Source organism: Carlito syrichta, unplaced genomic scaffold (genome assembly GCF_000164805.1).
Source record: "Carlito syrichta isolate Samal-C Ts95f unplaced genomic scaffold, Tarsius_syrichta-2.0.1 Scaffold309876, whole genome shotgun sequence".
Classification (NCBI taxonomy): Eukaryota; Metazoa; Chordata; class Mammalia; order Primates; family Tarsiidae; genus Carlito; species Carlito syrichta.
In genome coordinates this window covers 500,550-512,585 of record NW_007253972.1, presented here as the reverse complement: position 1 = coordinate 512,585, position 12,036 = coordinate 500,550, and the positions used below count along the sequence as shown (strand labels likewise).

Genomic DNA, 12,036 nt, shown 5'->3' with positions numbered 1-12,036 from the left:
CTGGGGTGGCTAAGGGGTGGAGGAGTTGGGGAGATGTTGGTCAAAGGATACACAATTAGTTAGATAGAAGGAGTAAATTCAAGTCATCTACAGTACTGTGACTATGGTTAATAACAATATATTGTAATCCTGAAAAATGTAAAGAGAGTAGATATTAAGTGTTCTCACCACAAAAATGATAACTACATGAGGCAATGCATTTGTTAATTAGCTAGATTTAACCATTCCACAAGGTATATATACTTCAAATCATTATTCTTTACATACATACAATTTTACGTGTCAATTTTAAAATAAATTTAAAAGGAAAAATAAACATAGAAAAGAAGGGGAAAAAATAGAAAATTTGGAGAACAGTTGAAGAAATGTCCCAGAAAATAAAACAAAAAGATAAAGATTCAAAGTCAGAACAGAAAAGGAAAGGAAGAGGACCAATCCAGAAGGTCCAAATTCAACAAATCAGAGATTATAAAGAGAGAACATAGAATACAAAAGAGAAGAAATTATCAAAGCAATAATAAAAACAAATTACCTAAACTGAAGAACACAAATTTTCAGATTAAAAGGGCCCACCAAGTTTCCATCTCAATAAATGAAAGAATATGTAGATATCATGATGAAAGTACACCAGGGCCAAGGAGTAGGAATAGCAACGTACACAAAGTTACACACAAAGAATAAGAAATCAAATGGAGTCAGGCTTCTCCAGGGCAACTCTAGAAGATAAAAGGAAATGCAGCAATACTTTCATAATCCTGATGAGAAATAATGCCTAATCTTACAATCTGTATACCAAGGCAAACTTCACTCAAGTGTGACAGTGTAACAGAGATATTTTTCAAGCAACCTGGAACTCTGTTGATGTATAAAGATGTAATTTAACTATAATAGCACAATGGCAGAGGGTAGGGATAGAGCACAAAGAACAAAGTTTCTGTATACTACTGAAATTAAATCAAGGCTAATCCCAACTAAATTGTTTTAAAATAATTGCCAGGGAAATTATTTTATAATTCCCAGGGGAACTACTAAGAAAACAACTAAAAAAATATAGAAAAATAAACAGCAAGGGAATTAAAATAGTACACTAGAAAATATCTACTTAACACAAAGGCAGTAATGGAGGAAAAGAAGAACAAAAGAAACATAAGACATGGAAAACAAAGATGAAAATCCTAAATTATCAGTAACTGCCCTAAACATAAACATCCACCAAATCTGAATATATAAAATATTATTTGACAATTAAAAAAATGAAGTATTGACACATTCTGCAGCATGGATGGAACTTAAAACTATTATGCTAAATTTAAAAAGCCAGTCACAAAACACTACATGTTGTATGGTTCCATTTATATGAACTATCCAGAACAGGCAAATCCACAAAGACAGGAAGCAGGCTAGTAGTTACCAAGGGCTAGAAAAGGAAGGAATAAGGAGTGGTCACTAACAAGAATGGGGTTTCATTTTGGGGATGAAAATATTCTAAAATTAGGTAGTGCTGTTGGTTGCACAACTCTGTAATTACCAGGGGTCCTCAAACTTTTAAAACAGGGGGCCAGTTCACTGTCCCTCAGACCGTTGGAGGGGCGGACTATAGTTTAAAAAAAAAGAATTTGTTCATAGTTTTTTTTTTAAACTATAGTCTGCCCCTCCAACGGTCTGTGGGACAGTGAACTGGCCCCCTGTTTTAAAAGTTTGAGGACCTCTGCGTAAAAATCAATGAATTATACATTTTAAAAGGGTGAATTTCGCCAGGAGCAGAGGCTCAAGCCTGTAATCCCAGCACTTTAGAAGGCCGAGGCAAAAGGATTGGCTGAGCCCAGGAGTTCAAGACCATCCTGGGTAACTTGGCGAGACCTCGTCTCTACATTAAATCAAAACATTAGCTGGGCATGGTAGCACACGCCTGTAGTTTCAGCTACTTGGAAGGCTGAGGCGGAAGGATCGCGGGAGCCCAGCGGGTCGAGGTTGAGGTGGTCGGGAGCGTGCCTCTGCACTCCAGCCTGGGCAACAGAGTGAGACTCCAACTCAAAAAAAAGGGGGGGCGAATTTCAAGATTTGTAAATTCTATCTCAATAGGTCTATTATTAAAAAATTATACATCACAGTATGTTGAGATACTCTAGAAAAAAGTGAAACTTCTCAAGGACAATCTTCTCTATGGCCAAATAAAAATCAGTAATTTCAATGACAGCAAAAAGTAAACTATTTCTAATATGAAAATATAAATTAATTGTAAATGATAATAACAAAGTAGACCTCACCAAGGATCAAAGTTAAGACGCAAAGTAGAAGACGCAATAGGTTTGGGTCAGATGATCCTGAGCATGACATTTGTCTATGCCAAGGTAGATGTTATCTAGAAACCTCATGGAGCTCTTATAAGAAGTATATTAGAAACTACAGAAAGAGCCTCCATAGCATATAATTGACACTAAATGTCTACTAAATATTTGTTCGCGTCCCTTCATACAGTCTCACTCTAACAACTCACATAATCCACAGTGATCCTTACTATAGTGGGTATGTCTTTCACCTGTCACACAGGACAATGTCTTTCACCTACTGCAACTTCTACTTCTTTATTTCATTTGGCCTCAAGTCACCTATTCCAACACCAAAATAGAGTCTCAACCAGTCCTACTATTATCTGAGTTCTCTAAATATTCTAAAACAGAATTTATCTATCTTCCCACTGTGGCATAGATCTACCTAAAAGATATAAATTATAGAATTATAAAATATTAAATTATCCTCAATACTTACCCCTCCAAAATATGTCCCAAACATTTCTTCTTTTTTTATATAATTACAATACGAAAATCATTCAGATTTGTTTGAAAAGTTATTTTTCAGAACTATTCAGACAGATCTTACTGACAACTGGCTTGTAAAGCATTACCTCCTCTAAACTTCACGACCATAAATATGTAACTATCATTTGTCTGCTTTCTTGAATACATAATTAGTTTTACAATTTTGGCTTACAAAATTTTGGTTAAAACTAACCCTTTTTGTGCCTTAATAAATCACATATTTAATTGAGCAACTACATATGAGATTTTGTTACAAAGAAGTCCCTTCCTCTAGTCACTGAGAAGGAAAGATTCATGGTTGTACAAAGCTATCAGCTACTGTTTCAGGCAGGTGTTTGGGAAGAGAATGTAAAGAGACTGAACTCCACACATAAGCACTTACGGCCAATGGAAGGGATGAGCCAGGAAGTAATTGGAAGTAATGACAAAAATGTACTTACAGCCTCAAACTGCAAATGGCTATCCTTTAAGAAATCTTGAATTTTGTCCTTGGGTAAAATACTGAATCGAAAACGAAGGAGATCCATTTCTTGCTGAATGAACCAGCGTCTAAGATCTTCACTGAAATGAGTACAAATTAAAAATCTAGTGAGTATTAAATCCAAGAAATTGTTATAAAACAATATTCAAGCATGAGCAAGATGCCAATAGACAGCAATTGAAAGCATACAAGTCCTCTATTGTAATAAGAAGAATGTAAATACCACATACCACAATCTTCCAGGGATGTGTTGAGGTAAAGGGGTGTTATAAAATTAAAAGGATCAAATACAGAATACTTTGAGCCTAGCTGCATTATTATTGAATAACATAAAAAGAAAATAGTTCAATGCCTTTAATGTAACTGCAAAATAGTCATTTACATTATATACATTTGGCCGAGGTGGTTTCACCAATGCCAAAAAAATATCAATTTTTTTTTTTTTTTTGAGTTGTAATCTCACTCTGTCACCCAGACTGGAGTGCAGTGGCCGCTCTCGGCCACCGCAGCCTCGACCTGCTGGGCTCCGGTGATCCTTCCGCCTCAGACTTCCGAGTAGCCGGAATTACAGGCGCGCGCTACCACGCCCGGCTAATTTTTGATTTATTGTAGAGATGAGGTCTCGCCAAGTTGCCCAAGCGGGTCTCGAACCCGCAGGCTCAGGCAATCCACTCACCCTAGCCTCCCAAAGCGCGGGATTACACGCTGAGCCACCGAGCCCGGCAAACATCAAATTTTTTAATGGTAACTTTATCTCTGAATAGATTATATCAGAGGAACTTTGCAGAGAAAACTGCCTACAAGATTACAGTTTATAATTTCGCAAAATTTAACATGTGAATTTATACCACAATATTTAAATGCCATAAAATATATTAATTTATAATGCAGATACATAATGGGAATTATTGCCATATAATAACATGATTAACCTACTATATATAAAATATGATTTATTTTAAGTGACTTCCACAGATTGTCAACAATTTATTTACTGCATAAATTTCCTTTTTTTTTTACAAAAGAAAACCTTTAGGTCCAAAGCTGGTGAGTAATTTCTTAATTATTATCTTAGAATAACAATTCAAGATTCTCACTTGATTTGCCTATTATAAAAAGAAGCAACCATAACGATATTATTTGTACAAAATTAATATGAGGGGAAAACAAGGTTTTAAAAAAAAAAAGGTAGGCCAGGCGTGGTAGTTCAGCCTGTAATCCCAGCACTCTGGAAGGCTGAGGCGAGAGGATTGCCTGAGCCCAAGGGTTTGAGCCCAGCCTAGGCAACTTGGTGAGACCTCATCTAACCAAAAAAATAAGCTGGGTGTGATAGCGCGCACCTGTAGTTCCAGCTACTTGGAAGGCTGAGGTAGAAGGATCGCCTAAGCACAGCAAGTCGAGGTTGCGGTGGCCATGAGTGTGCCACTGCACTCCAGCCTGAGCAACAGAATGAGACCCCAACTCAGAAAAAAAAAACCAGCTAACTGCTTCTCCCTCTGGGTGGCACTACTGACTTATAAGAAACCAACTACCAAAAAAAAAAAAAAAAAAAAAAGTTATATCTAATAGGCCCATACATCTCAAATTCTAAAAAGCTGCATCAAATTCAAACATGAGTTTGTTTGATTCATTGTTTCTTATAAATGTTGCCACTATTTTTTTCAGGAAAAGTATCAATAGTCCTTCTTCCTAATAAAGTCCCTTCCAATTTTAATCCCAAATGAAGAATCTCTTCCATAAAAATATAAGTGTTTTATGAGGCGAAATTTTTTTCATTTTTTTTTTTAGTAACAACTTGTTTCACACAATTTGCTGTCACAGTGTTCAAACCATGACCAACTGCTTCCTGATGTTATTCTGAGTTTTCCTACATTCAGCACAAAACATCAACTTTTCATGTACCAATTAACAACCCAAGACACAAGATTTGACTGTGAGACTATAAATGTATACTCACGACTGGCAATAAGCAAGGCGCAAAATAAAATGAGAAATATGATCTTTTCTTCGTGGTTCATACTCATCTTCTAAGTTTTCCTTAAATATAATGACACATGAATAAAATAAATGCATTAGAATAGCAAAAGATGTAAAAAAAAATACTGTGTCAGCCTAAGCCAATGGTAAAGCAAAAGTTTCAGAAACATTTCTTAATATGCTTTTCAGGACAATTATTTTATGTAACCTATCTTTCAGGTGAAACTGAGAAGTGAATTGTTCTCAACAAAACCTCCTGGATTTGGACCCCACTATTTTCTTCCCATTAATCTCTCTCTCTCTCTTAACTTTGTTTATTACCCAGCCTATACCCAGGGTACTTGCCACTTCACTCTTACAGTAACCCTTCACTTCTTTAATTTCAACCATTTGGCAAAACCTAGATTCTAAATTTATCTACAGCTACACTCTGCAGTTCTATTCCCAAAATGCTGAGAACTTCGGGAGGAAAAAACACAAAACTATGGGAATTTGGAATATAAAAATTCAGGACCTATAATCTTAACTATACACTTACAAATGCCAGAGAATACTCAGTCACATCCAAAATAATAAAAGCAAACATTTCTTGAGCATTTACTACATACTAGTCACTGTTCTAAGCATTTTTAAGGCATTAACTCATACAATCCCTTTTTAAAAACTCTATGAAGTAGGCACTGCTTTATCTTTATTTTAAAGATGAGAAAACTAAGGCACAGAGAAGTTATGTAACTTGTCCAGGGTCACAAAGTTTGCCCAGAGTAAGCAGCAGAGCTGGGATTTGTCACATAATCACCTCCTTCCTTTCTTCTTAGAAAATCTTCAATCTCCACCAGTTGCCCCAAGGCCCCTACTGTAGCACCTTTACCTTCTCTCTCAACAGACCTACTTCACAGAAAATAAAGGCCACCAGGTGGGCTCCTTCTGCCTCAAGCTCCTATATCCACATGTTGTGTTGCCTTCCCTTCCATCTCCATGGACAAAGTATCTCTCCTTCTTCATAGGTTAAGCTAATCCCTGAGCCTAAATCATCCAACCCATTTGCTCTTGCTTCTTAAGGACCTTGATTTGTCAAATGCTCTCCCAAAGTATCTTCAAATTTCCCTCCTCTTTTTTCTATTTCTGACCATCCACACACAAATATGTGCCAGGGGCAATGGCTCACGCCTGTTATCCCAGCACTTTGGAAGGCTGAGGTGGAAGGATCCATTGAGGTCCAGGAGTGGGCAATATAGCAAGACCCTGACTCTACAAAAATAAAAAATTAGCCAGGCATGGTAGCATGTTCCTATAGTCCCAGCTACTCAAGAGGCTGAGGGAGATCACTTGAACCCTGAAGGAAGTAGTGAGCTATGATCACACCATGGCACTACAGCCTGGATGATAGAGGGAGACCTTGTCTCAAATAAAGAAACTAAATAAATAAAATATACATGTGTTTGTATATGTATATCTTCTCTTTTCCCTAAAACAACCTCTATATGCCCTATTTATCCTCTGTCTTTTCAGCTAATCGACTTAAAAAAGTAGTTATTCCCTATCCACCTCTCCATCTTCCTCCTCCAACCACAGTTATTGTTCTGGTCTCTGCCCCTACAAGGACCCACTCAGCTGCTAAATCCAATGGACACTGTACAACTCCCCTTACATGATCAATCTTAAGTTTCTGAAACTGTTACAGTTAAGAACACCACCACAGAAACAAACAACCCAGACTATAATCTTGGCACCACCATTTATTATATCATGAGTTGAGCAAGTTATCCAGGCAATCAATAAGTAACACAGTTTCCTCATCTGTAAAATAGGGATGACGGCAGCACCTACCATAAGACTACTGTATGGGTTCCATGAGTTAGTATATGTGATGCACTTAGAACAGTCTGGTACAAAGTTAAGCATAATATAAATGTCTGCTGTTGTTATTCCCTGTTGTCATTACTAATATCATGATCATTACTGAAATTCCAGCCTTCCTTTGCTTCTACGACACCACTATCCTGGCTCATCTCCTACTTCTCAGAAAGTTCCTTCTCAATCTCCTTCCTAGACTCCTCCAATTTCAGTTTACCTTAAATGTTGGTATTCCTCCACTACCTTCTTTTCTCACTCAAATATTTTCCTTGGGTGCGCTCACCTACTCCTGATGAGTCCAACCCTCCCCTAAATCTCACTCTCCCTACAGATGTCTTCTAAGTCCAGACCTGTATACCCAATTGTCCACTAGACAACTCCACAGGCACCTCAAATTCATGTCGAGAACTAAACTCCACCGCTTCTCTCTAAGGCATGTTTCCACTCCTATATATATCACATCTCAAAATATTACCACCATCTACCTACTTGTCCTAACTAGAAACCTGGGGGCCATCTATAATTCTTCTCTCTTTTCCCCCTGCAATCAGTCACTAAAACCTTTTGATCTTACATTCTTGATATCCCTTCAATTGGTCCCCTTCACGCATTTAATTCAGGCTCTCATCATTTCCAGGCTCTTAACTGATTTCCCTCCTCTCTGACATGACCCTATGAAACTACTGTTGGAAGTCATCTCTCCAAAATACAAATCCGATCACATCTGTCAAGTTGCAGCTCCACCACTACCTGCTCTGGAAAGCCTTCCCAAACCTCCCCAATTGAGCTGAGTAATTACATGTACTTGAAGTTCCTGGAGCACACATCTAATAACAGCGTTTATCATCCTGTATCGCCCAGGATATATCTGGTCACATCTGGAGACATCTAGTGTGTAGCAGCCAGGGATGCTACTAAGCACCCTACAATGCAGTCCCCTGAAACAACGAAATATTAGACCCAAAATGATGACAGCCTCAAGGTTGAGCAATCCTACTATATTATAATCATGTGACTACATACCAATCACCCCAGCAGACTGGAGGTACCTTCAGGCAGAGGCTGTGCGACATTGGTCTTTATAAAAGTCTCATGCCTAATATAAGACCTTTCCCACAACTGATACTTAGTACATGAATATATACAAACTGAAGTAATTTTTTTTTTCCTTTTGTACCTACTCTGTAGCAGAACTTGAGCTTTCGAAGCTCAGCCTCCAACTTATTCTGGTATTCCTCAGTTCCTTTCACATAGCTCACACCAAGGTTTTCAACTGATTTTAGCACTAAAAAGAAACAAAAAAGAAAGGAGAAAGGTATAAACGCAAGGTAATTTTTAAAAACTAAATTCAAGACAAAATCTACAGTCCAATTTCATAATTACTTCTTTTGAGAACAAGTTATAACTTTTATTTTCTGCAAGTACATCATATAAACTACATGTGTTTATAAGAAGATAATATCCATCTATGTGGAGAAAATATTCACATCCCAGAGCTTAATCTAATAGCAGGGATTCTCAATCAGGGAAGAGGAAGATAACCACTGCTGTACCTTCCTCAGTGCCCCTGAGGAATGTGTCAGTATAGAAAAAATGAAGCACCCATGTTTGCTTCCTTCACATGGAGCTCCCTGTTAGGCAGTCTACTTCCTTTACTTAGTCAGCATAGACTCATTAGAGAAAAAGCAGTCCTTCCTTTCCTGATGAACCAGAGAAGAGTACTCAACAGTGAAGAAGTAGGACCATCCTATCAGCCAAAGGAACCATCTCCAACAGGTGTTGCACGCTGTTAGAAGGTTCTTGAAGCCCCAGATCAATCCTTCCTCAGATAATTTCTTCTCAAGGCATTATTCAGTTCACAGTATCTCCCATTATCTTCCCCTCCTTCCTCTTCCTGCCATTCTCATCTCTACTAGCAGAGATTCTTCCCACCAAATCATCCAAGCAGGAACTTCAGCCACCTGGCACCTACTCCCTCATTCCTCACATCCAAATAGTCACAGATCCTGTCAATGACACCACCTCAGTAGCCTTAAATCTATCATTGCCATTGTTACTTAGTTCAGGCCCTTACCATTTCGCTTCTCAAGCGCTAAGCCCCAGGAATACTTTTCAATCACTAAATTCCTAGGAAGCATCTGACACTGCAAAGCTTACTAAATCCCATTTCTCCTATGTTTTCACTCTTTCATTCAACAAAGAGGTACTGCATGTCTCCTCTCTGTATCAGCAGTTCTTATCCTGCTCCTCCAATGATTCACGGTATCTCCTGATTTTTCCACGAGGATATCCTGGAACATAAACTCTGAAGACAGTGCTAGTGTTTCTGTTTCAGTTCACATCTAGTTTATTCCTTCTTCCATCAGCACATTGATGAGGAGGCCCCCAGGAGAGTGGCCACATTCTTCTTATACCCCAATATTACACCATTAGCAAGGCACAAAATTCATTTTTTTCTATACTGCTTGATTTTTTTCTATACTGACCCTAAACTTGTCACTACTCCCTCCTCAAATATGACATTCTCTTTCATGCCTCCAAGTCTTTGTAAAGGCCAGTATCTCAACTTGCAAAAAAACCTTCACTTCTCTGTTGGAAAATTTCTACTCATTCCTCAAGGTCCAGACCCACATTTCAACTTCTCTTAGAAGCCTTACTTCCACCTGGGCAACGTGGTGAGACCTCATCTCTACAATAAATAAAAAAAAAAAAAATTAGCCGGGCGTGGTAGCATGCGCCTGTAGTTCCAGCTACTTGAAAGGCTGAGGCGGAAGGATCACCGGAGCCCAGCAGATTGAGGCTGCTTTGGCTGGGAGCAGCCACTGCACTCCAGTCTGGGTGACAGAGTGAGACTCTGACTCAAAAAAAAAAAAAAGAAGCCTTACTTAATCAGACTAAAACACTCTCACTCCTTTGCTTCAAAAGCACTACTTACTTCTATTAATGCAGTTAAAATACTGAATTATGAGTATTATTTGAATATCTAACTCTGTGTAGTAGAATACAACCTCAATGAAGAATTACATTTTTCACTCAAAATCTCTGCCGCCTAGAACATAGTAGCATTCAATAAATATGCATTGTACAATAAATAAATGAATGAGTACCAAATCCTCAATATCAACTCCTCAATAAATATTTGTTGATAATGGACTATTGAATGAAGGAAAAAATTACCTTCATCCATTCTCACAAAGGATAAGTCAACTTCTCAAAAATACACATTCTAACTTAAATATCACTTACATTTAAGTCTATCAATAGCCAAGTTTTCAAATTCTATCAAAGATACATTTTCAGAAGGTGGCTGCAAGTAAAATTGAAGGCAATGAGGATAGGAAGCATTCTTCTGGTCACCTGCCAACCTCAGCCTCCTCTGCCTTCCTCCAGTGAACTCCATCTTGATCACCTTGGAAGGAAGTACATAAAGTTAAAATGATGGAAAATGGAGTTGAGAAGGAAACAACAACAAAACACACACGCACACACCAGAAATAAATAAATAATTAAACATACATTAAAAAATAAAAAAGGTTGAAGTAGAAAGCATGTACAAAAACGTTAAAAGTGGATACCCCCGGGTGATGTCCTTTCCAGGTTCTACAAAACACCTGTAACAATTTTGCAGTGGGAGGGGCGGTTTCTAGAAGAGATGCAGATGGTCCTAACTTTCAGCAACACGAAAGTCAGGTGAGGCTGCCTGGTGTCACCGCCCTAGATGAGCATCTTTGCAGTCCAAGAGCGAAGGTGAGGTTTTCTATGGACTGCAGTCCTTAACTCAGAAGAGAGCGCGGAAGATTCGGGCTAGACGAACGTCTCAGTGGACTGGGTCTAGTTCTTCAATTCCTGTCTATGACCCTGGGAAACAAAACACTTTCAGGGAACATCCACAAGTGTCTTGTAAAAGTTCCACCCCTGGCCCACCGCCCCACTCCTCCGGCAAAGCTGTCTCCCCTTACCTCCTCCCTGACACCCGGGTCTCTGCCCCAAGCAACCAGCCAATACCCAACACCTCCAGCCCTCTAAGTCCATCCTTCTATCCCCACTGCCCGCAAAGTGATCTCCCTTTTCTCCTGGCCTGCAAGTCCCTCCGTCCTAAATTCGCGCTAGTTTCTCTCACCTGCGAGCAGCCAAACGCGGGAAGATACAACCGGTGACAGTCACCCTGAGTGGCGGGAGAGTGCGTACGAAACCGGAAGCGGAAGTGACGAGTACACAAGGCCCGCCCCCAACGTCCTGCCTCTCGCGCATGGGCTCTGCGCCTACTCCGTGCGCCGCGTCCGTGACCCTGAGTGTCTCGTCATCCACTTTGCCAGCCTAGAAATTTTGCCTGTGCGTGTTCAAGTGTTTTTTCCCCCAAACTTTAAGGTGAAGCTCCTGTATGTGGTAGCTTTTGATGGTTGAAATGGGGGTTTTCGAAAGCTAATGGCAGAAGCCTCCACACGCCGAAAACGGAGCCAATCTAACTTCGTTTGGAGACACGAACAAAGATCCCATAAGTTGAGGATAATGTGGAGCTTTACCCCGCGAAGCTAATCAATCACTTTCGGTCTGGGGAGGAATGGAGAAGGAACGCACACTAAGACCCTTTTTTGCACTTGGCTCACTGTTAGGGACTCTGTTTTTCCTCGCTTAATCTTTCAGCAACCCTATGCGGGAGGTCGTTTTACCCCCATTTTGCAGATGAGAAAACAGAACGACGAGGTAATCGTTAGTTTGCGCGTCTACGTACAATGCATATTTTTGTTTTTCTACTGGGCGGCAAGCCCCCCACGGTCAGCTCACTCCCCCGCCATGCCTCGTACATAGCGCTCAGCACAACATCGGTGGGATGAACTAGAATGGGTGGGTGAGTGCACACTCGCAGAAATTGCTTTGGGGTCTACAGGAATAAGAAGAGAT

At 39.5% G+C, this 12,036-nt stretch overlaps 1 protein-coding gene across 1 annotated transcript in view; it reads right to left on the bottom strand.

The window, feature by feature from the left end:
• Nucleotides 1-11,327, bottom strand: part of PRIM2 (primase (DNA) subunit 2) — a 72,983-nt gene extending 61,656 nt beyond the window's left edge. Inside the window, exons 1-5 of the mRNA XM_008068123.2 lie at nt 11,255-11,327; nt 10,381-10,543; nt 8,316-8,419; nt 5,258-5,337; nt 3,260-3,380 (exon numbers count right to left, since the gene is read on the bottom strand). Of these exons, the coding sequence (XP_008066314.2) occupies nt 3,260-3,380; nt 5,258-5,337; nt 8,316-8,419; nt 10,381-10,534 (459 nt within the window). The 5' untranslated portion in view covers nt 10,535-10,543; nt 11,255-11,327. The remainder of the gene's footprint in view (nt 1-3,259; nt 3,381-5,257; nt 5,338-8,315; nt 8,420-10,380; nt 10,544-11,254) is intronic.
• Nucleotides 11,328-12,036: the final 709 nt, after the last annotated feature.